The following is a 25,460-nucleotide window of genomic DNA, read 5'->3' on the forward strand; positions in this document are numbered from 1 at the left end:
AGGAAGCTTGCTTCTCCCTCTCCCACTCCCCCCCTGCTTGTGTTCCCGCTCTCGCTGTCTCTCTCTGTCAAATAAATAAATAAAATCTTTAAAAAAAATAAAATTGTGAATAAAGGGATCCTTGTACCAATTTTAAGACAAAACTTTTACACTGTAAGTAACTCTGCTTAAAGCTGATACTTCTTTTCACAGAAATTCAGTAGAAACTGACATAGGGTTTAAAAAAATCAGGATTTAGGAGAGGAATGAGAAGAGCAGTGGAGCCTTGGAACAGCCATCACAGGACACTCAAAGTAGGGCTGGGCTTGGAGGTAACAGTCAACGTTTACTGACTGGTTCTTGCATTAAGGGTTTTGTATGTTGTTCTTCAGAATATGCCAACGAGTTAAGCTCTCTTATTGTAAAAGGGAAGCTGAGGCTTAGAGAGGTCATTTGGCGGGAAGAGTGGAGAAGGGGACACTGGAGCCAAGGCAGTAGCTCTCTGAAGCTCACGCTTTTACAGCTGTACTCTGTATCTTCGTCTTGGCATGCTTCGTATCAACTGGGGCGCTAAGGCCCCTAAACAGTGCTGATGGCTGATGGCTGATGGCCAGGCTTCGAGGTCTAGGTGCCACTGATGAGCATTTTGAAGTGACACAGACATGGTAGGAAAGCTGTAACTAGAGATCGGCTGACCGTTCAACAAGGTCTTCAAAGGAAGTGAAATCGTGCACGCTCGGCCTTGCTTCAGCCTCGGTAATGGGCTCCTGCTTCTGAATCCTAGGAACCAAACTGCTAAGATACTAATGCATCGAATGCCAACTTACTAGTTCGCAATGGTAAGACATACCCTTCCAGTGAGTGACTGGAATATTTACCGTTCAGAGAACTCCCTCCTAAGAATCCAGGTTCATAGAAACCTCCTCAGTCACCGTAACTTCATTTGAACCCCAGTGACGATAAAGGGACAGGATGGCACCGACGTTTGGGTTCCTAGGAGTGCAGCTGGAACTACAGAACCACAGAGACAGTGCAGGACCAGTTAGTTTAGGAACAAGCACTATGAGAGAGTGCTGGGACTCAGGATGGCCAAGCACAGTCCAATAAGGATCCTCATGTATCTTGAGCCATTCTGAGACAGCCAATAAAAACTCCTTCAGTTTCACGTAAGGGCTTTCTCTTAAGATGTATGGTGAATGAGATGATCCTGTACTAAGAAACACCACTGACTCTAAGCTATCAGCAGTATGATGTACATACACTGCCAGCAATCCAGGGCCACTACTGCTAAAACAGAATAAAGATTTAGAGAGAATATCCTATAAAGAGTGAAGAACCTTGACTAAGAGCTCCTTGAGGACCCAGAACACTCAAAGCCAAAGGGCTACAAAAAATATTTCTGAAGGAAAAAAAAAGACTTTGCTTCTTTGATACTGGGGAATATATACTTCTTACTACCAAAGCTCTGGTCAATGCTTATATTTAAGTCACAGTTTTAAAAAAATTGCTCAAAATCCCATGCTTCAGTGATATTTGTACATAATCCAAAACCCTGTACGGTCGTATTCCTCATTGGTACTCAGAACACACATGAAGGATGTTTTGATAAACTAAGTATCTTCCTATTTGAAATGCACAGTGACATAATTTACCAAGTTGGTGCTAGTCAACAAATAGGGGCTGAATTTGATTCAGAGAGAATCACAGAGCAGGAGGACAAAACAATGAATATTCTGAAAAAAGAAACTCATGCCCTTTTATTCTGAGTTAAAACAATGATGAGTCACATCGAGTTCATGGGAATTGTAATAAATGACTACTCAAGCAGATCATAAGATCAGTACTATGAACACACTGAGATCATATACAACTAGTGCTAGTTTGGTTTTAAATCTTTAAAACCTCAAAACACACCTTTTTATTTCTTTTAGCACACAAAATAATTTACTCATAAAAGTAACATCCATTTACAGAAATCTAATAATTTTTTTTTTAAATTTTAAAATAAATAGCACTGTTTTACAATTCTGATTTTACAGAGAAAACTTTTTGGCACATAATGTTCTATCAAAATGGAAAGTTGAATCACTTTGCTTTGCTTTTCACAACAGAAATAGGCATTCATGCTATCAGCCTTGGGAAATCAATTTGGTGACAAGAAAAATTTGCTGGAAAACAGCATCATTGGAAAAATGGGATCTGGTGCCATCTATTGAGTGACAATGGTAATGGGATTTGGGTATTAGCCATCAAGTTAGGTAACACATTACAATTGTAGCTACATGCAACTCAACATGTACACGTGGTCAAGGCCCAAAAGTTACATGCAAAAATGAAAACTGCTGTTATTAGGATTAAGGAATGGATGGGTGTTTTTTTCCCCCTCTAAATGCCATCCTACTTAAAAAAAAAAAGAAATCAGGTAGGTAAAAATGATTGTGAACCTCAGGAATACTGAAGAGGGAAGACTTTGGTAAATTAAGCAAATGAAAAGTTCCATGATTAAGAGGGACTCAGGTAGGCTCTCTTACTCATGGAGAAGCTGTTGGCAGGCAGTTAAGTCTTTGGGTATTTATGGTAGGTCAGAATTAAGGATTTATCTTTTTTTCTTTTTTAAAGATTTTATTTATTTGACAGAGACAGACACAGCAAGAGAGGGAATACAAGCAGGGGGAGTGGGAGAGGGAGAAGCAGCCTTCCTGCGGAGCAGGGACCCCGATGTGGGACTCGATCCCAGCACCCTGGGATCATGACCTGAGCCGAAGGCAGACGCTTACTGACTGAGCCACCCAGGCACCCTCTTTTTTCCATTTACACCAAAAGCTGGTTTATTTGAAGAAATTATCAACCCAGACTGCCAATAAAGTGGCACTTAGGAACTATAATGATAATCAATGCCCATACTGATAATCTGGAGGCACCAAAAACCCTGAAGGGCTTTTCTGATTAGCAAAGAAAATTTTTGCTAGTTGACTTTACTCAAATAGACCTCCTCCACTCCAACAATGAGAATATGCAGCAACAGCTGGGCCACAACCCTGACAGTCTTGGAAAGGTAGATTTTCTGATTTTCATGGACTGGCAAGTTTATTTTTTTGGTAGTAGCTTTTGAGGATGTTACTTTCTTATACAGCTAGGGTACCCTGAGTACTAACAGCATGCCTAAGAGATGTTTATGGTTGTCTTTTCCTTCATAACACTTCTCATAATCCATAATTTGTTTCTCAGCTGTCCCCTAAGAGGGCAGGGGACCTGTCTTATTCTGTTCATTACCATACACCCAGCACTTAATTATGTTTGGCACATGTAAGTGCTCAATAAATGTCGGTTGAGTGAATAAATGAATGAATTTTGTATAGTCCAACTGACATAGGGGGAAAAGAGGAAAAAAAACCAACCCTTACAAAATGAAGAAGATAATGATGGAAAGGAAGAAAAATAAGCAACAATCAATTGTGGGGGGTAGACTTGATGTCAAAAAAATTGTCATCTTTTGACAACTGATGATATCTGTTTTGAGATTCAAAATACCTGAAAGATTTTAACTTAAAGTTAATATAAAAACAAAGTCTTTTCTGGAAGACTCATTTACAAATAAGTTAATGAAAACCCTAAAAAAAAAAAAAAGATGTAATAGGAACCTAGTGTTTTGTTGTTTCAAGATGGAGAACATTCTGCTAAGTACACCAGCTGAATGTCTACAGCTCCATAGAGGGAGCATAGCACATTGAGGACTTTTTCTTGAATGGTGTCAACTTGCTCAGAAGGACAGTAATCATCCAGACTTGACCTGGAACCAAGAAGAGAAAGAGAAAGAAAAATACCTGTAAATAAGATAAGATCACACTGTGCAGTGAAGAAAAATCTGCATTTGTTGATTTCAATATAAAATCGAAATGAAGGTATGTTGAATTTTGGAATAGTAACAGTTGAAAGCTACTAAATGTTTACTCTGTCAGGCACATTACATTATGTTCTTTAATCTTCCAGCAATTCTATGAAATACATACATTTACGACCCCTTTAAAAGGAATCTGAAACAGAAAATTACCCTGCACAGGTCACCTAGCTGCTAAGTGCTGGTGATGGGATTCAAAATGACACAACATGTCTTCAAAGCCTCAGTGCTTAATCACTAGACTGCTGTTTCCCCCGAAGGGAGATACTGGAAATACCGGGGGTTATTATCTTAATGATTGGGCATCTTTCTCATTCTTTTATTATGGGCACAATAGGGCTAGAAATGATAAGAGTAGAGGCTTTCCAACTGATAAAAGGTGTCCACTTCTAAAACCGATCTGTTAAGTATACAAGTATGTAGGATCATCTAAAATGAAATGTGGAGACATGCTGGTTTTGGGATTAGTTTCCCAGGTAGTATTAAGGAGAAAAGAGCAAAGTGGGATGGGGCAGGAAACTGTATTTTGGGGAGTCTTTCCACAATCACCAACTACAACCTCAGTTACCAAGCAGTTACAATGTCACTGACAATTAAGCTGGATTAAGATCTGAAATGATTTCATCACTGTCTCCTGGTTCTGGACTGGGGTGAGGAAAGCCATTTAGATGTGGGATTGGAAATCTTGATAGAAGGAAATGGATTTAGTTATCTAGCTTAGTCCTTGTCACAAGCATTTTAGACCTAAAGACATAATCTGTAAGACTTCTGATAAACTCATTCCATTCTCTGGTGATCAGGTTATTTTTGAGACTTGATGTAAATAACACACAATAAATGAGACAGAACAATTTAAAATTATTAAATACTGTCTAATATATACATATGGATAAAGACCTAGTTTGAGAAAATATCATATATAAAAGTTTAATTTATAAGCCTTAATAAATAAGGAGTACTTCGATGCTTTCAAAAAGATTTCTGGCTTCTTTAAAACACTGTAGAGTAGTTCTTGAGGGAAGCTACCCCCAAGAGGGAGTTTCGGAAACCTGCAGGTACATTTTTGATTGTCACAATGACAAGGGCTAAGGCAAGAGGGCAGGGCTGCCAGAATGCTTGCAATATGCGGGACAGACCTGCAATATGAATGTAAATATAAATACTCGTCCCGTGTCCTATATACTTTCCAAAGTCCACAGAATACTCACATAAGTGAAAAAACCTGTTTTTAATTCTTGAGCCTAGAACTTAATGCTCTTCTACATATGAACAAAGTATTTTTGAAAATGGATTAAATATGAACTAAATTTCCCAGGAATGCAGCTATTCTGTATATTGAGAGAAGACTGGACTTTAAGTTCAGAACTTTACCAAGAGGTTGTTAGGACTAGAAAATCCATGTCACTACGGCAGTGCTGTTCATGGTATTTGGCCAATACATCACATGAGTATCTGTCTGCACTTGTAACTTTACATTTAGTGACTCTGTAAAGAAGCTAGTTTTGTGTGGCTTTAAAAACATTTTTTTTAAAGGGTTTTATTTATTATTTGAGAGAGAGAGAGCGCGCATGCATGCTCACAAGTGAGAGGGAAGGGCAGAGGGAGAGGGAGAAGCAGATTCCCTTCTGAGCAGGGAGCCCAACATAGGGCCAAGGACCCCGAGATCACCACCCGAGACGAAGGCAGACGCTTAATGACTGAGCCACCCAAGCACCCCTTGTGTGGCATTTTAATACATATTACTTTATCAGTTACTTTCATTTCTTTTATGTTACAATGATTTTTGTGTATGTATACATATATAAACATATATTTAAATTATGTGTACAGGTAGGCTATTGTTATTAACTAAATGTTTGTGTCCTTCCAAAATCCTTATGTTGAATCTAATTCCCAAAGTGATCATATTTGGAGGTGATTAAATCATGAGGGTGGATTCCTCATGAATGAGATTAATGCCATTATGAATGAGACCCCAGAGAGCTCCTTCACGCCTTCCACCATGTGAGGTTATAGGGAGAAGACTGCGGTCTGTAACCGAGGAAGCAGGTCTTCACCACACTGAATCTGTGAGTGACTGCCTCTTGAACTTCCCAGCCTCCAGGACTGTGAGGAGTGAATTTCTGTTTATAAGCCACATGGTCTATGGTATTCTGTTATTGCAGTCTGAATGAACCAAGACAATTATATTATCTATATATTATGTATAATATTTCTATGTACTTAAACCATGTATGTATGTAGGTTAGATTATCTATGAATTTCATTTCAGGATGGTAAAAGGACACTACAAAATATTTGTCATAAAATATTAAAGTATTAACCTCACAGTTCCATATAAAACCAGCCCAAAGATTAACACAGAAAAGTTTTATTAAATTGTTTAACTTTCAGCACATTATTCTCAAATCTGAAACATGGCAGCAGCTAAATAGTCTTTTGGAGACACACAAATGGGAATTCTTGTGTTCATCTGAACAGTATCACCAACTTCAAAGATAAGACAATAAGAACTGTATGTTGTTTCCCAACCATCACTAAGAGGAAAGAGAAAATACAACATCTGAATTTTGAGCCGAGTAGGTGAAAAATTGATTAGAATTACTGTAATAGTAATCATTAGATTCATCTATTGGGACTGTATTAATTTCCTATGGCTGCTATAACAAATTACCACAAACTCAGTGGCTTAAAGCAACACAAAGTTATTACCCGAGTCCTACAATGAAGATGCTAGCAGGGCTGCCTTCTTCTCTAGGTTCTAGGGAAGAATCTGTTTCCCTGTCTCTCCAGCTTCTAGAGGCTACCTGTATTCCTTTGCTTGTGGCCCTATTCCCTCCATCTTCAAAGCCAGCAGCGTAGCATCTTTCGATTTCTGATTCTGACCCTCTTGTCCTCCTTTTATAAGGACCACTGGGAGCACGCTGGCCCACTGGATAATCCTGGCTAATCTCCTCATTTCAAGATCCTCGAGTTAATTATATCTGCAGTCTCTTTTCCTATACAAGATAACATAAACACAGGTTCTGGAGATTAGGATGTGAATATCTTTGGTGGGTCATTATTCAGGCTACCACACCTACCTTGCAATTGTCACAAGAGTAGGTTTTGGTAAATTTTTCAGTAAATAATATACAGACTGAATAAGATACTCAATTTCTTGTTCTGTGCTGATGTGGTGAGGAAGTTCTGAGTAATCACAGGTTAGACCAGCCTGGTGAACCTGAAAATAAGAAAATTAAAAATTACCCTGTTAAGTCTTTATTGTTTTTAGAAGATTCTTTAACCATTAATATCCTTGCTGACAAATCTTATAATATTGTTGTGGACTGGGATTGTTTTTTTCCTCAGTAGTTTCTGTGCCACAGAAGTTCTCTATTCTTTAAAGTTTTGGAAGAACTGGCCTGTACAGCTGTTTGGGTCTGATGTCTTTTATAGGAATAATTCTTTTAACTACTTTTTAATTTTGTAATTTTGAATTCAGTTTCTGTCTTTGAGTCTATTTTGATAATTCCTATTTTCTAGCAAATTATCCATTTCACCTAGATTCTAAAAGCGGATATAAAACTATACATATTCTCATCTTACCTCTTCTTTCCAACTTTTTTTTTTTTTTTAGACACATGCCTCTAATCTAGTACTATGTTCAAAGCTTCAGGAGGATATAAGGGAAAGTCTTTCTCCTGTTACCAGTTTCTTATGTATCCTTTATATGTACAATCACATACTACTGACATCTATAGATGTGTTTTTTAAATGTCAATGACTGGTGTTCCAGTCTTAGCACTCAACTATGCCTGAAAGTTAGAAGTGGCTCATGGGCTAACATTTTACATCCTCTGCTTTGAAGTTTTGAAAAACGGAACTCAATATGTCACTGTTTTGCCTAGTGTATATGAGTGCAAAGCATGGGAAAAAACCCCCATTAATCTATTTTATTGAAGGCTCTGGATACACATCAAAATTTTAACTAGGAACAATCAATGTAGGAAAATGACAGAATGTGCATGTTCTTTTCTATTGAAAGGATCAAAACACTTAGTGGTCTAATCCTGCAGCTATAGGCACATCATATTTGATTCCATAATCTGCAATCAAGACCATTCTATCCCTTCCTTCTTTCAGCAATGTCCAAAACCCCATCTACCACTGGAAAATCCTGATGCAATGTAACATTTACAGCAGACCTGCATGAAAACACATTCAACAGTGCCATGCAAGCTGAAAGCATTTTAAAATCCTAAGTATCTTCCAACTCTTATCATTCTTAAAAATTGCCACTAAAAAAAAAAAGTGGGTTTTGGACTAGCTCCAATTTAACCAAAATATTCTTTCATTAGTATTTTTTTATTCTTATAAAGTTGGCATTAAATCAGTACATAAACTTCAGTTCAAATAAGGAGGTTTGATTGTATACCACAACTAAAGAAAACACGAGAGCAAAAACACAATTTATTGAAGTCAAAGAAGCACCAGGAGTAAAAGAAGACTTGCAGGTCTCAGTTTTGGCACAAAATCTAAAAAGACACTTGAACTTCAAATGGGAAAATTTATGCTTCAAAAACTGCAAAATGATATAAAAATAAAAGCAATTATCATTGAGGTATCCACTTTTACCATAGCTTTCAGATCACTGTTGGCAAACAAAGTCAGTGATACAGCTGATACAGTTGAGATGCACTTGCCAGAGCACCTTTTTGTCTTTCTCTTGGTTTTTACAATCAGGAAAGTCTTCAGAGAGAGGAAAGAAAGGAGGAGGAAGGGACTATGAAAACGAATTAATAAATAAGGGACAAAATAAAAACATACACAGCACTTTTGCTTCATACATAAAATTGGGAAAAGCTTATTTTTTCTGGAAAACTTTTCCAGTATTCTGACTTCTAAAAAGTTATGTATTTTTTCAGGTCTTCTCATTTAAAAAAAATAATTCATTTACACTTTCCTGGAATACAAAAGAAAACCACTTTAACAAAAAGTACTTTTTCTACTCACAAAAATGCCTTTCTATATACTTTAATATAAAGTATTTACCATTTCATAGTCTGGTACTTCCATCCGTTTTTTCAAACTCTGTACAAGTGGAATTAGTGATTCCATTCTGGAAAAAAGTCACCCTTCAATTAAACATCACACCACCTCGACTACAATTATAGAAGCAAATCATCTATTACATTTAAAATTTACCTTTAACAATATGTTTCACATGATGTTTGAGAAAGATAAAGATATTCAAATATCATCTTAAAATATTAAGAAATAGATGTTCTCTGTTTTTTCTTACCTACAAGATTACAGATTGTGTTAAAGGTTGAAAATTAGCACTCAAGAAACTGAGATTTTCCTCTTCTTTAGAAATGGAAGCTCTACTGTGACTTTAAAAATTATTTTCATCAGCAAGAAAACTAAGTGCCTTTAGCACACAGTGATGAAAAAAGATAGTTTCCCAAAAGTTAAAAAAAATTTAAGAACATATTTGACATACACAATTATAACTGGAAAAGTTCTATACCATTTGGTATACTAACAACACTGCTTTTAAGTGATTTAATTTAGGTGGAACTCTTTGGAAGGCATGATTAATTAATTAATGGTTCTAGCATTTTGCCTCCCCCACCAATATCTACTCATCTGGTGGGAGGGGGAAAAAGGAAAGAAAAAGGGAGGCATGGAGGCCTATCTATCCACTCATCCTGTTACTTCTTTCTTTTTATTAAAAACACTTTCTGGGCTTCTGGACCCTAATCACCTACCTCCTCTACTTCTTAATAGTGAAGACTCCTTCATGCTGAGGATCTGGCCCTTCAGGGGCATGGTAAGTTTGGGGAGACTTTTCTTGCTTGTCTCACCCACTTTTCCTTTGTGCTATTCTTTTTTCCCCCAATTCCAGCCACAGTCTGGACTCGCTTCTGTTGTAGCCTCATTGTTTCTTCAAGTCTGTGAGAGAACCCCCTGCAGGTGATGAAGAGTTAACCAGGCATGCTCACAGGCACAGTGAGTTTCAGTGAAAGGTGGACCCGTCTATGGGCTAGATCAGGACTCCAAGGTTTTCATGCTGTTTTAAGTTTTAAGCTTGGCTTGAGACATCACAGAACCACAAAATAATAGGTACTTTTCAATATTTCAAGAAAGAATCATATCCCATGAGTTATTTCTACATCTCCCTTTCCCATCATAATTTCAAAAAGGAGGGAATCATTTTTCGAATTAGCATTCTATGCTGAAGAGGAAAAGCATGAACTGATGTTAAAGTGCCTGGTCAATATTTACTGATGTGATAAATATAATACCATGGTTTTCCTTAGTGATAATAAAGTTTTATATTTATATTTCAGGGAAGTTTTTCAATATTTTATTTTTAAACAAAAATTACACTGAATATTTTGAATAGGTAATATACACACATAGCAAAATATGTTTCGGTCTTACAACTTCATCTTTTAGCCATAGAATTCCTCTCCCCAGAGGCAATCTCAATTTCAGTTTCTTCTGTATTCTTCTAGACATCTGATGAATTATCTTAAATAACTATGACATAACAAGTCTTAGTGGCTCAAAGTACTACTATTCTAACTGTCTAATTTATGTTGCTATCTTATGACTGATTTCTTATATTTACACTGTGGAGAATAATCTCAGTTGGTGGAAGACCAATTTGAAAATAAGCTACTTCTGGTTTCCTATGCTCATGTAGACAAAAAAGTTTGTGTCTGATGGTTCTATTTTAGTTTTCTGGCCTTTTGAGTTTATATGATTTAAAGAATTATTTCAGAGACTTAACATCACTAATCATCAGGGAAATGTAAACCAAAACCACAGTGAGAAATGACCTCACACCAGTCACAATGGCTAGAATCAAACAAGAAATAACAAGTGTTGATGAGGATATGGAGAAAAGGGAGCTTTGGTGTACTGCTGGTAAAAGTGTAAACTGGTGCAGCCACTGGGAAAACAGTATGGAAGTTCCACAAAAAATTAAAAATAGAAATACCATATGATCCAGTAATTTCACTGCTGGGTATCTGCCCAAAGAAAACAAAAACACCAATTTGAAAAGATATATGCACACCTATCTTTACTACAGCATTATTTACAATAGTCAAGATATGGAAGCAACCCAAGTGTCCATTGACAGATGAATGGATAAAGAAGGTGTGGTGTATATATACAATGGAATATTACCCAGTCATAAAAAAGAATGCAACCTTGGCATTCATGACAACATGGATGGACCTAGAGATTATTATGCAAACAAAGTAAGTCAGATAACTACCACATGATTTCACTTGTGTACGGAGTCTAAAAATCAGAAGAGATGACAAAAAAACAAACAGGCTCATAAAGACAAAGAACTGATGGATGCCAGAGTGGGTGAGGAGATAGGTGAAAAAACTGAAGGGGATTAAGAGGTCCAAACTTCCAGTCATAAAATAAGTAAGTTGCAGGAATAAAAACTAAAGCATAGGGAATGTAGTCAATGATATCATAAAAGAATTGTATAGTGACATGGTAACTACGCTTACTGTGGTGAGCACTATGTACAGAATATCAATTCATCATGTTGTACACCCGAGACTAATAGAATATAGTAAGTCAACTACACTGCATTAGAAAAAAAATAGAATTAGTTTAGGGAAAAGTAACTATACTATTTATGTCAACATTCTTTCAAACTTGCTTTAATACTAAAGGCACTCTTCACCCCGCCCTGTACAATGACAGATGATCACGCCAAAAGAACTTTTCTCTCCATGTTTTCAAGGTAATGTTAATGCTGAGACAATTGGCCCAATGGAGGACCTGATGAAGAATCCAGCTTTCAAATCCTGCTCCCTCATGCCATGGGCAGCTTGAGCTTCTACTCATAGTTGGGCTATCCTTAAAAGGAGGCAAGTTTTCACATCATAATTTACTTGTCTAGTCATTTACTTTTTTACTGATAGGTTAATTTTTTTTTTCTTATTCTACTTAGAATGGGGGCTGTCTTACCAATCTTTAATCTTTCCTAAGACGTAGCACATCTTATATATCACAGAGGCAGTCACTGCACAACGATTAAGCACATACCCACTTACTATGTGATTTTGAGCAACTTAAACCTCTGTGCCTTAGTTTCCTCATGTATAAAATGAACATAATAATAATGAAGCCATCAGATTGTTGTAGGGAATAAATGAGATAAATGAAAAGGAAAAAAACTTAGAATTGGGCACATAGAAAACACTCAGTAAAGGCTAACCATTGTTAGTAAATTTGTGTTGGCACTTAACAGTGATTATTAAAAACTAATTTATCTAGCAAATTTAACAATATATCTAGGACTAAAATAGAGCTGGGGAAAAAATGTTTCAAGGTCTTACCCAGGGTTGGAAGCCCATTTCTGTATGGTTTCTTCATCATCACCATCACATAAATCAGCAAAAGCAGCTTCTAAATCTTCTAACTGATGAATTCGAGTATCAACACAATCTACCAAATCTTCCTTTAAACACATTGAAAAGCCAAGATTATAATTATTCTTTGAAAAAATAAGTGAAATCCCATTGCGATGAAAATAGCAGTTCAATTAGTTAAAACCATGACTTGTTAAGTACTAACCATGGGCTTCCCCAATAAACACACAAAGATTTTGGTTAGATGTTTGAGAGCACTCTAATGAGCTATAAGATATTATTAGATATGTGATAAATAGACAAAACCCAAAAGAAACAAATGAAGGATACCTCTGTCAGGTTGGTACCAGGTTTTTTAAACTGGTACAACTCTTGTAAGATTTTGTACTCTTCCTGGAAAACAAAACAAAAATCCATATACTAGGAAAAAAACCAATTTTTTTCTCAATGATATGCTTTAAGTAAAAAATGGCTATGATATAAGAATATCTTAGATAATCCTTTAAAGATTAGTCTGTGAAAATCAGGGAAAATGTATAACTCAGATGTTATTGTAAACATTGTCATTGCTTTAGGGAACTCTATCCCGACAAGAATGTATGAAAATTAGCTATGGAAAAAGACTTGATATGAAAGATTTCTAATAATATTCTACATTCTAAATGGATACAAGGATCTAAACAGATTTTAGCTATGTATAGAAAATATACATGTCTTTAATAGCAACAACAAAAACTCTCCATGTTCACTTTGGCGCCCTTTCCCTAGCCACTGAAGAGAACTCAGAAGTTCAAAGGCAATACTGGGGGCAGATACAATGAAGAATGATGCCTTCTAAGCACAGACTCTGCAGGAGAATGTCTCCCCTTTAGCATGCTAAATAGCCCCATTAGAGGTGGGTATATCTGGCCCCAATAATCCCTTTTAGGAGTACTGTTGGGAAGAGTTTATATGCAAGAGCTGAAGTTCATTAAGCACAATGTTGTGCCACTACCCTCATCATAATAATCCTAAGCATTGCGTGTGATTATTTTGATGTTATACTTGAAGAAACTGTGGGTCAGAAAGGTTATGTAACTATCCCAAGATCATACAGCTAATAAGCATAAGTAACAAACAGAACTTAACTTGCTCTGGACTGCTGCACATGCTCTTTAAAAAAAAGGACACAAAAATATCCACTTCCCGGGTTTCCTAATAGCACTGGAAAAGGAGTAACTGCCATTAAGTTCCTTGTATAACTTTGTAGTAATTTTCATTAAAAATATTTGATAAGTATATTTGTAAAATAAATTCCTAAAGTCAGTTTCTTCAGCTTTCAGACATGCCTATTCAAGTTTTCTGAATAGTTCTAAGGTCATTTCATGATTCTAAGAACTTATGGTTATAACTACTGGCTCCATGTACAGAAGCAGAAAGAAATGGCAATTTTTCTCCCTTATTTGCAACTTGGGAGAGTACTCTAGGTTCCCCATTCTTGTTTCAGATTACACTAAATCCTCAAATCTTACCTATTTTTTAATCAATACTTATTTAGAGGTCTTTGATAAATCACAATGGCTTCCGATACATATGCGATTTAGGATTGTAAAGTGCAATATCATTCTAATCAAACACTGAATTTAGGTAGAAAAAAGTTAATTTGAATCCCAAAAAGAATAGACTTGAACAGCCCCCCAAATGTTAAAGCAGTTAGTGTCATAAAATGCACCCAGGAATTCTCACTTGGAGCATGAATTTATTGGTTTCTTAAATGTTCCATCTCAGATCTGTGCATGCTAATATTGTCTGGCTTTCTGCATTTAAGATCTGATGAGGTACCCTAAGGATCACAGGCCTGAATCATTAGCTACAAATAGTACACGTGTAATCAGGCACCTCATGGTCCAGTGAAAAATTTGTCACAGCACTTTATATATGTTGAATATCTCTGGAAAGATACACCAAGAAACTGGCCATGATGTTTGTTTCTGAGGTAACAAACTGAGGGAATGGGAGTGGGGTGAGAGTGACATTCTTTAATGCATACGCTTTCTTGTACTATGGGATTTTAGTTTTTTCAACTACCCATATACATATTACCCCAATTAATAAAGATGAAATAATAAATACTATCTAGAGCAGGGATCAGCAACCACAACCTACAACTTGTTTTTGTATGGCCCTTGAGTTAAGAAAGGTACATACATAATTCAATTTAAAAAATAGGTGCATATGATTTAAAAAGGTTTAACAACAAGGAACAATGTATGATAGAAATCATTTGGGACCCCCAATAAAGTAATTATATCTGGCTCTTTGCAGAAAGTTTGCTGATCCCTGATCTAGAGAAATGTCATACAATTCTCAAGATCTACAATTCAAAAATACCACATTTACCTGAGTGAACATTTCTTTGAAGGGATTCTTGACTGAAAAAAAATCCAAGTCAATATCTAAAATAAATGCATCCCCTTTCTTCAAAATTTCCAGAATCTCCCCAGTGCTGACTGTAGTCTGACATTCTTGGCTTTCAGAAGAACATGAACATGATTGCTCTAGGCAGGTTTGGTCCCTCCTCTCTGTCACTGTGTCCTTTTCCAGTCCTTCTGAATAAGAGTCACACTTAGTAGAGGCAGTGTTTTCTGCATCTTCCAGTGCTAGCTTTGGCTTCTTAGCAGAAGACACTGCATCTTTTTCTTCTTGATTGTTACAGGGTTTATAAGGTTTTACCATAATTACATCCAATTGTAAAGGTTTTTGGTTCTCTAGCTGGTCTTCAGTTACATAAAGACCATCACTTAGAAAGTAATGATCTGTACTTGTAACCCTGGATTAGAGGAAAAAAACGATTTTAAAGACAAATGGACAAATGAGCTGACATTTCATATAGCATTTCCAAAGCACTGCAGAAATGTAACAAAGAACATATTTAACAAAAACTAAGAGTTCTCTCTACTTTTGTTAATTCCTGTTTTTCTACAGAAATAGTTTTCCCCCTAGTTTTAGCTGTGCATGTAACTGCCCAAAGTAGACTGGATTTCATAGCTGATCTTGCAGCGAGGTGTGGCTATTTGACTAAGTCCTGGACTAAGGCTGTGAGTGGAAGAGAAGCATATATAACCTTGCTCCCTTCTACCTGCTGACTGGTGCATGAACATGCAATTGGCAAGCCCACCTTGCGCTATGAGGACAAAGGCAATGCTCTGGAGATGAAGCAAAAAGATAAAAGGAACTGGGGTTTCCAAACCTGTAAACTGCCACATAGGCCCTGGACTGTGTGTGGTAAACTCTAATAAAAGAAAGAAATAAATGATCCCCTTTCAGCTAGTGTTCTGAATCACTCTCATACCAGCAGCAACTTCATCCAAATAATCACTTAAGAGAAAAATTACATCTGGAAATAATTTCTCTTAATAAAAGCTCCCTCTGATATGTTTCAAAGCTTTGCCAAACTCTGTATAACCATGATATTTTAATATGGAAAACAACTTTAAAATATCTTATACACATGCAGAATGCATTTTACAAGTTACAGATTTCTGATTTTAGACACATCAGTATGTTCTTAGCTTTTCAACTATATTATGCCTTAGCAAGTACTTGGAATAGCAAAACTAAATGCTTCTTCCAGAGTCGGGCTCTATCCAATTCAAATAATGGTTAATATTTATTTCCTACTCACCTTCCTCCAGCTATACAGCCTTAAATTTAAAAAGCTATTAATTTTCCAAAATAAGACTAATGACATAATACAGCTAATATCCAGGCTTATTATAAATTGTGCCATCCAAAGAATGACAAAGGCTGTATCCCCCAACCTAAATTCATTTTCTTCTTTAATAAAGGACTCTTCGCTTTGTTCATATCTGTATAAACACACGCATCTCAGACTGCATACCTGAGTATGTGTCTCTTCTGTAAACTTTTACTTGCAGGATTAAGTAAAATCACCAGATAATAAATTTTTCCTAATACTGTTATTATACATTGAGTTTCAAATGTCTGTTTCAGATTACTCAAAATTATCTGATTTTGCAGAAGCCTGTTAGTCAACTTAGGTCTACTCACTGAAGTACTCAATAAAAGCACTATCATTCTCTCACATATACCAGTATTATATATAATATTTATTCTATGTGGAGCCCTACTTATTTATTTAGCATAACATCCTCAATAAATATAATTTTCATGGATACACAACAAAGTTATTTGTGCAATTGATAAGAACACACAACAAAAATTAACAGTATCATTAAGGATAAATCAGAAATAAAAAGTATCACTTTCAATGAGAAAGACTGTATTTCATTTCCAATGTATTACCATTTTATTCCACTCTCCTTCACCTTTGAGAAAGTTATGGTTTCACTGCTTAAAACATTCATCCCACCACAAAAGAATGTAGAAAGTCAAGAACACGATGATATTTCTAAAGATAATTATAGTATTGCAATATCCATAAAACATTGGTTAAAGAGCTTATATAACAAAAACAGCTGCACATGTAACTCAAGTCAAAGAATGCTGTAACTTAATTTAGATTATCTAAAGCTAATCTATTACTAAAACTAAAATCCCAAATCTACTTTTTAGTCATTGGATTTACCAAAAAAAAAAATCCGAAATGAGGTAATTTTGCTTTTTCATTGTCAATTGTTAAATTCAGCAGACAATAATTAGATTGTAAGGAAATAGTAAAATGTATCATTAGATAAATATATAAGGTACTTCATTTAATGGAATTAGTCATCAATGGAACCAGAATTCCAGAAGATGAAGATCATATTATTCAAAACCAACGTGACCAGCAACAAAATATAAATGGTATGTGAAGAAGGTCAGGGGACTTGAAAACTTGTTCCTGGTGTTTTGAGAACTCTTTAAAAGAGCTGAGGCTTAATCTGAGCCCATCTGCATGTAGACAACTTATCAGTTATTATGGGGATTCAAAATAAGATAAAAGAAGCATTCATTCCCTCTTATACTCATAAATATGAGGAAATTACCTGATTGTTGTGGTAGAAGTGTCTCTGCCTACTAAAAAGTGATGTTTGCCCTCTCTGATTTGCTGAGCCCATGTGGGATGAAGCCACAGCACATGAGAAAAATGGCCAGCATAAACTGCAGGCATAATCCAATTCTCAATACTTAATTCTCTGAAAAAGAAATAGAAAGCATGGAAACTACTAGTGAGTGGCTTTTCCCAAATGTAATTTCACCCAGAACAAGAGTTTAACAATATTCCTGATGGCATTAAGGCATCATTTCCCCTTTTCATTGTATTGACATTTGCACTGATGGTGCAAAACAATGGTGGGTTGGTACCCTAAGATTAATGAAGGTGATGGCACCAACTCTACTAGTAGTCACTGTATTCTTCACTACCAAGCACCACTGCCCCCTCCCAAAGCCAGTTTCACGTAAAAAGGTCCTTCATAATTTTATTTTATTTTTTTAAAGATTTTATTTATTTGAGAGAGAGAATGAGAGAGAGAAAGCACATGAGAGGGGGGAGGATCAGAGGGAGAAGCAGACTCCCTGCTAAGCAGGGAGCCCGATGCGGGACTCGATCCAGGGACTCCAGGATCATGACCTGAGCCGAAGGTAGTCGCTTAACCAACTGAGCCACCCAGGCACCAGGTCCTTCATAATTTTATTAAACCTTGATCCTGAGTATACATTTTAAATATTCTGGGTGGCAAAATGAGAAATGCACAAAAAGTACTTCTGCTACATACTTTGAAGTACAACGGTTGTCTCAAGGAAAAGCACTTGTGATTCAATTGGAAGCTGAACATCATATTTCTTCAAAGAAAGACTGATCAACATACAATGGTTATTCAGACTTGAATCTTAATTGTTGGATTCTACATTCGAACCAAGCTTTAAAAAACCACTACTTCTTAGTTTTGGTATGCTACTGAATATTCATAATTATCTGAAAAGGCTATGAAAATACTCTTTCTAAATTTTCTTCATTTACTTCCACCAAAACAACATATGGCAACAGACTGAATGTGGAAGCAGATATGAGAATCTAGCTGTCTCCTATAAAGACAAATATCAAAGAGATGTGCAAAAACTTAAACACGGTTACTCTTCTTACTATATTTTTTTGCTTTAGAAAATATATTTTTCATAAAAATATATTTATGCTAACATATTGAAGTCTATTATTTTGAAATGAATTAATATTTTAAACATTTCTCAGTTTTAATTTCAAATATGGTAAATGTGAATAGATATAACCCACACTTAGAAAAATGCTCAGTAATTTTTAAGGGTGTACAGGAATTCTCAGACTAAAAAGTTTAAGAATTATTATTCTATGACTAACTGTACAGTCTGCATACTTGTTTCATAATTCTTTTCAATTTCTAAAATATAAAACCTCTAAATATAAAAGAGAGTAACAACAATGGTAGAGCTACCACATTTCTTTAGAAATTAGTTCTCTAAAATGGAGTTCTGGAAAAAGTCAACTGAAAGAAATGTAGTAGGCTAAAGTTAATTCATGCTAGCATCTATCTTTTAATTTTATATTATAAAGAAAAATTACTGCTATGTATGTAATTTTTTACATTGTATGACTAGGCTACATCCTAACAAATGCATACATAAGGAGACAGTGGCAGAATTTCAGAGAACTTTATTACAGAAGAGAGTCTAGTAAGTCTTTATTTAGAAATATATTATATATGACCCTTCTAGGGGAAAGTAGTACAAATTTAGACGTTGGAAGGACTCAATACTGGAAGGAAGGATATACAAATTAAAGATGTGTTGCTTATACAACCATTGAACAACGTGTTTAAACACATTTTCTTGAGCCTTAGTATTCAGACTTTTAAAGGGGAGAGGAAGGGAGAACTGGCTTAGGTAACTTCTAAAGTCTCTTCTACTTCTAAAATTCTATATTCTAAAGCTGAGGTTGGCAAACATTGGCTAAGCCACTCGTTTTTGTAAATAAAGTTTTATTGGAACATAGCCACAGCTATTTGTTACACAATGTCCATGGTTGCTTTCCTACTATAAGGGCAGAGATAAGTAGTTGCAACAGAGACCATATGGTGAGCAAACTTAAGATATTTACTATCTGGCTCTTGAAGAAAAAATCTGTCAACACTTGCTCTAAATAAAATAAAAAAGGCAAACAAAACAAAAACAAAACTCATGAGCTCAGCAAAGTCTATTTCCCTTGTTTATCATGTACTGCAAATTGTATTTCAAACACATAAAAGATCATTAAGAGGGATGCCTGGCTGGCTCAGTTGGTGGAGCATGTGGCTCTTGGTTTCAGGGTCTTGAGTTTGAGCCCCCCATCGGGGGCAGAGTCTACTTAAAAAAAAAAAATCATTAACAAAAACCACGTATTACCCGAAAAGTGTTTCCTTGTCAAACACTGTGTCAGCTGGCATATTCACAGGAATAAGGAGGTCTGGGTGTGAATCAAAATGCACAAAACTTATGTTACTGGCAGGAAGATGCTTTGAGCCAATGGCCCGGTATATGTAAGGCAGGACCTGTAAAAAACACATGCACACATTTGGAATTAGCACTGCAATCATAAGCATATACTCAGCTGCAGCCTGAAAAACAATGCTTAACATAACTACACATAATTTGAAGCACACCGAGTTGCTAAAAAGTAGGAAAATATAAAATTTGTTCACTGTAGATGGGTTTAGATAGCGTTCCCAAGCTTTATTTTTTCCTCAGAAGTTCCAGCTTGCACCTCCAAAGGCTTTAATGGGTGTCTCTTGCTGCCATCTTGCCCCATCACAAACTCAAAAGATAATGTGGGTAAACAGACAAGGATTGGCCCTTAGGAAAAAACTGGTAGTTAATACACATTGCGGCATAAGGATGTGTTCAAGCTACCTTGGGTCTTCTGGCCTTTTCCACACCTTAGGATGATGGAGCTAGGCTAGGCGGTCTCTAAGGGTCCTATTCTGTTACAGTCCCTGTAGTTCTAGGTTTAATACTGAATTTGAAAGCACCGCTTAACCCGCCCTTGTGCTTTTTCTCAGGCCCATACACACTATCTCTTGGTCCTGGGAAACTCAACTTCCTTTCTCCATCCATAAATCCGGAATCATCCTCTCCCCCTTTCATAACCAGAGAGCTTCCAAGGCCTGTTAATTAAAAAAAAAAAAAAAAAAAAAAGTCTCGAATCCATGGGCCTCCCTTCCAGAAGACTAGATTAAGGCACCGTTTTAGCTACTCCAAAGCAGCACTGCCATAAAAAAGGGAAATATCTTTCGTGTTTATAAAAGCAGGGCTCGGTGTAAAAAGAATTCTGTACACACTAAGCACACAATACCAACAGCCCTAGGAGTGCTACGATGACAGTCCCTCTATCACAGATGGCAGCCCACGTTCCTTACAAAAAGCTTCCCACCTACACACAGCCGTGCCGTGATGGAGACGCCGGGGAAAGCTGGCAGCCTGCGTTAACCGGCAGGTTAAGGACACGGGGTTCTGCAGTGAGAAAAGCTCAGGTTCGAATCCCGACGCCGCCAGCTGTTGGTGTGGGATTCTGGGCAAACCGTGAAGGTTAAATGAGCTGCCCGACGCATAGTAAGCGATTCAATAAACGTCAGCGCCTAGTCTCCCAAGTTAGTCGTTTCGGTGCTTTTCCACCACAGCAATGGAACTCGCGCGGGTAACAAATTCTGCTTCTCTCTGGCCTTGGATGCCGAGGCTCCGCAACCTCCTTGGCCCTCGCGCGATATTGCCCCAGGACCAAGCAGCCGCCAGCTCACCTCCTGGTGATCCTCCACGACCCACACTGGGAGCTTGGGGTAGCGCCGGAGGCGACCGCGCTCTCCCACAGCGTCGCCCATGCTTTTCCCGCGCCGGAGCATCCCAGCGAGCCGCAATCGCGAGGCTAGGAGCCCGGACCGCCGGAGCTGCAGCCCCACAGCCCCTCCCGGGTGGAAACGCGCGCTCACCCGGTTGCGGTTTCTCATTGGAAGATATAGAGGGCAGGGGGCGGGCGCCGGGGCGCTCTACGAAGGCTATTGGCTTTTCTGCCCATCGCTCTCGTTGACGCGCCAATCACCGAGCACAAGGCGCTGTGGCCCGCCCAAGAGCTTTCCCTGTCGCGGTCCAGCTTTCTCAGGTTTGCTTTTTAATTTCCTCGGTTTCCTGTTCCGGAGGCGCGGGTGGCGCTATGGTCTTGGCGGCTGCAGAATAAGCCTGACTTTGCTTTGACGGCAACCTCGCGGCCCGAGAGCCTTTTGTAGGTAAAAGGGGCAACTTGGGGGTGTTGGAAGAGGGAGCCTTTCCGAGTGTCCGGTTTAAACGGGTCTGGAGTCCGGGGCTGGGGTGAGAGGCGCTTTCGAGTTAAGGTCGGGCAGTCCCTCTTCAGATCTGCAGCTAAGGGCAAAAAAGCGACCCTAGGCCCGAATCCCGCAAACAAATAGAAGTGAAAAATGCGGCCTTTCATTCATTTATGGAGCGCGTGCGGTGGTCCAGGGCTGGGACCGCCCGGGTCTCGGAGCGGAGGGAGACCGTGAGCCGAGCGCTTGCCTCGTGGGGCTCACAGTCTGGCGGGAGATGCAAACAGGGAGACACGCAATTACAAATCAGCTGGACGAAGGTGACTGGCTTGGGGATGCAAGTGAAGGAAAGGGTGTTGTTCTTTTTTTAAAAATTTTTTTATTGTTATGTTAATCACCATACATTACATCATTAGTTCTTGATGTAGTGTTCCATGATTCGTTGTTTGTGCGTAACACCCAGTGCTCCACGCAGAATGTGCCCTCTTTAATACCCATCACCAGGCTAACCCATCCCCCCACCCTCCTCCCCTTTAGAACCCTCAGTTTGTTTTTCAGAGTCCATCATCTCTCATGGTTCATCTCCCCCTCCGACTTACTCCCCTTCATTCTTCCCCTCCTGCTATCTTCTTCTTTTTCTTTTTTCTTAACATATCTTGCATTATTTGTTTCAGAAGTACAGATCTGTGATTCAACAGTCTTGCACAATTCACAGTGCTCACCATAGCACATACCCTCCCCAAAGTCTATCCCCCAGCCACCCAATCCCTCCCACCCCCCACCACTCCAGCAACCCTCAGTTTGTTTCCTGAGATTAAGAATTCCTCATATCAGTGAGATCATATGATACATGTCTTTCTCTGATTGACTTATTTCACTCAGCATAACACCCTCCCGTTCCATCCATGTCATTGCAAATGGCAAGATCTCATTCCTTTTGATGGCTGCATAATATTCCATTGTGTATATATACCACATCTTCTTTACCCATTCATCTGTCGATGGACATCTTGGCTCTTTCCACAGTTTGGCTATTGTGGACATTGCTGCTATAAACATTGGGGTGCACGTACCCCTTCGGATCCCTAGATTTGTATCTTTATGGTAAATACCCAGTAGTGCAATTGCTGGGTCGTATGGTAGCTCTATTTTCATCTGTTTGAGGAACCTCCATACTGTTTTCCAGAGCGGCTGCACCAGCTTGCATTCCCACCAACAGTGTAGGAGGGTTCCCCGGAGAGGGTGTTGTTCTTAATAACGTGGGCACACTTTGCGATTCTTTCAACATAGACTGATGTTCCTGGACGTTTTAACTATGCGAGACAGCTCCCTTGGTTTCCCTCTTTCCAAACAGCAACCTAGGAGTAGACAGACGCAGAAAATAAGTACTTTTCCAGTTGCAGTGAATTCCTTGACTTTTGATTTTGAATTAAAGTTTGCATCCATAACACCGTCTGACTATGCCTTCAATATGTCAGTTTCATAATCAGTGTTTCCAGATACTCTCTCTGTAGAAACATCCATGAGGATCTAATCCCGAAAGTTCAACTATTACACACTGTACAAGTGTTAGTGATCCTGTTTTCCACTTCTAGGTTCAGCACACTCCTTTGTGTTCCCCTAGACCCTGTGCATACCTGTTTTCTCTTGTTTATTGCCTTATTTATTTATTTATTTTTTAAAAATGTATTTTTTTAAAGTGAATTCAGAGCTTGAGTCTTGCAGGCTATGTGTCCTACTCAACTTTGAGTCCACAGGGCCTGTGACTTGTATAGGCTCATTGAATATCGCATGAATCTGTGAAAAGGCCTACTCTTTGTCTGGTTTTGATACTACAAATATGTCATGGATATATGTGAAAGGGAAGTGTACAGTAGCAACATAGAAACATATGCCATTGATGAGATAGTAAACATTTATTGACCACCTACTATGTGCAGGATGTTCTCCCAGGGGCTGTGAAGGATACAGAAATGACTATGAATCAACCCATGTCCTCAAGAAGCTAATAATCTAGTGGAGGAGTTAGAAATGTGCACACATGACTATAATATGAGACAGTCTCTGGTAAGTGCTGTAAAAGAAGTAAGTAAGTCTAGGGGGAATGGGATTACTTTCTAAAGGGAACTAGGAAAGGCTTCACAGAAGAGGTGGCATTTGACATAGGTAGATGAAAGTCAGTGGGTAGATTCATAGAGCAGGGGATTTTAGAAGAGCGGGAGCAAAGAGCAAGCTGGTATGTTAGGCAGCTGGGAAAATCTGGGCTTATAGGTACTTCATAGGGAAGGTGATAGAGGATAAGCCTGGAAGAAGTTGGGTCCAGGTTGTAGAAGGCCTTAATTGCCAAGCATGGAGTTTGAATTCGATTCTGTTGGCCATGAGCCATGAGTAGCCTGTGGTGGCAGGTCAACTGTGTAGGTCCTAGGTTTATCATGAAGGCCTTAGACTGAATGATAATCATAAATCAGATATTATCTGATGCCTACTAGTTATTAAGCACAGTGATTGAGACAGCTAGATAATCTGACATTATTTTCTTGAACCTTTGTAAAAATCTACCTTAAGCCTATTGGTAAAACTTTTAGTTAGATACTTTAGGAAGATGCTTCTACATTAAAGTTTTTTGTATTTAATATTTACTTGAATTTTTAAAATATTTGCTGAAGCTTAAGTATTTGGAAAGTCATTCACGTTCACAGCATTCTTCAATGGAAAGCTGAGGATGAAATCAAAGATAACTGTTGTGTTTACAAATTGTATTTGAATTTGATTGCTAGTCTCCTTGTGATAAGGACATCTTAAAAGTTAGTTGTAAACTTTAATTCGGGGGAACATACTCTTAATTTGTCAGTATGCTCAGTGCATTGGAGAGTGCAAAATCAGTGTTAAGATGATTGCAGACATTAGCAGTTTGGGAAACATTTTTATGCCTATTTTATTCTTTCTGTCCTCTAGCGCTTATATTCTCTGTGGAAGATGTGACATATCCAGACAGTACATCATGATGCAAGGCAATACGTGGTGAGTGGTGTGACAGTAATGGTGGGAGTTTTGGGAGAGCAGAGAGAAGAGCAAACACTGGCACTGGGCCCTAGAGAGTGGGAAGGATTTTGATATGTGCAGAGAGGAGGAAATGTATTCACATGGGGCAGGTACATGGCTGGGAGCACAGTCCAGAGCCCTGTCCTGATGGAGTTTATATTTCTGAGGTGCAGCCAAACGTGAAAGCTGGAAGGAGGTAATTAGTTGGTGAATTGTGATTACCATAGGACCCCCGCCAAGAAGCAGCACAGAGCGTGAGAGAGGGAACCTGACAGAGGCCTGGTGGGTGGTAATAGTGATTGTAGAAAGGCCAGCAAGGGTGTTATTATTGTAGCCAGGGAGGAAATGCTGGTGTGAAGTGGATGAACTCAGGAAATATTTATATGACGCAGAAGTGATGGGAATTTAAAATAAATTTTTGGCTAAAGGGGATAAGGGAGGAAAAGTTACCAGATAATTCCCTGGTGTATGACTTGAGGACCAATAAATGCTATTATCTATCGAGATAGGAAACATGAAAAGAGGAGCCAGTGGTATTGTCTTGGAGGGGAGGGTTATTAATTCCTTTTAGGACCTGTTATGTTGCATTTGTGGAATCTCTGCTGAGTGTGGAGGAAGGTGAAGACAGGAAGATGCTGGTGCATATGTAGAGAATGTGGGGTGTGTGGGTAGGATGACATGGCAAGGTTCAGATTTTTGGGGAGCCTGAGCACGGACAACAGCAAATGATTAAACAGTGGGATGTTGAGTTCATTCTGGAGGAGGAGCAGCTTTAGGGAGTGACAGAAGCCAGGGACTGAGACAGAGGAAGAGGAGTTTATTGGCCATGAGGAGTTTGAGGTATTACAGAGAACGGCAACATCAACATCAGAATAATCCAGT

General features: G+C 38.1%; 2 protein-coding genes across 11 annotated transcripts in view; one reads left to right on the plus strand and one right to left on the minus strand.

Moving 5' to 3' along the window:
- Positions 1–485: 485 nt before the first annotated feature.
- Positions 486–21,190, minus strand: C5H5orf22 (chromosome 5 C5orf22 homolog). Of its 7 annotated transcripts, XM_027606784.1 has the most exons (10): positions 21,018–21,190; positions 19,630–19,775; positions 17,259–17,408; positions 14,650–15,079; positions 12,601–12,663; positions 12,238–12,359; positions 8,912–8,978; positions 6,961–7,100; positions 3,621–3,769; positions 486–990 (listed from the first exon to the last, which is right to left on the minus strand). In XM_027606784.1, the coding sequence occupies exons 1-9, from the start codon at positions 21,117–21,119 to the stop codon at positions 3,637–3,639; spliced, it is 1,353 nt and encodes a 450-aa protein (XP_027462585.1). In that variant the 5' UTR covers positions 21,120–21,190; the 3' UTR covers positions 486–990; positions 3,621–3,636. The 7 variants fall into 7 exon arrangements, 6 of the variants coding, with proteins under 6 accessions (XP_027462585.1, XP_027462584.1, XP_027462589.1 ...); XM_027606783.2 differs by lacking the exon at positions 486–990 and having other exon boundaries at positions 2,702–3,769; XM_027606785.1 differs by lacking the exons at positions 486–990; positions 3,621–3,769 and adding an exon at positions 6,091–6,414.
- An 81-nt stretch (positions 21,191–21,271) lies between these two features.
- DROSHA (drosha ribonuclease III) overlaps positions 21,272–25,460 on the plus strand; it is a 120,857-nt gene continuing 116,668 nt past the window's right edge. For 2 of the 4 annotated variants that reach the window (XM_027605555.2, XM_027605557.2), the window contains exons 1-3: positions 21,346–21,500; positions 23,477–23,603; positions 24,492–24,557. In XM_027605555.2, coding sequence (XP_027461356.1) covers positions 24,538–24,557 — 20 coding nt within the window. In that variant the 5' untranslated portion in view covers positions 21,346–21,500; positions 23,477–23,603; positions 24,492–24,537. Of the gene's footprint in view, positions 21,501–23,476; positions 23,604–24,491; positions 24,558–25,460 lie in introns of all 4 variants that reach the window. The other 2 variants (XM_027605558.2, XM_027605556.2) reach the window with 2 other exon arrangements.

This window comes from Zalophus californianus, chromosome 5, assembly GCF_009762305.2.
Source record: "Zalophus californianus isolate mZalCal1 chromosome 5, mZalCal1.pri.v2, whole genome shotgun sequence".
Taxonomy (NCBI): domain Eukaryota; kingdom Metazoa; phylum Chordata; class Mammalia; order Carnivora; family Otariidae; genus Zalophus; species Zalophus californianus.

Excerpts from the sequence above, each read along its gene's own strand:
- C5H5orf22 (XM_027606784.1), bottom strand. The coding sequence starts at position 21,119 with ATGCTCCGGCGCGGGAAAAGCATGGGCGACGCTGTGGGAGAGCGCGGT. Across the intron at positions 19,776-21,017 it reads TCGTGGAGGATCACCAGGAG|GTCCTGCCTTACATATACCG; the intron begins GTGAGCTGGCGG and ends TGTTTTTTACAG. Across the intron at positions 12,360-12,600 it reads CTGGTACCAACCTGACAGAG|GAAGATTTGGTAGATTGTGT; the intron begins GTATCCTTCATT and ends ATGTGTTTAAAG.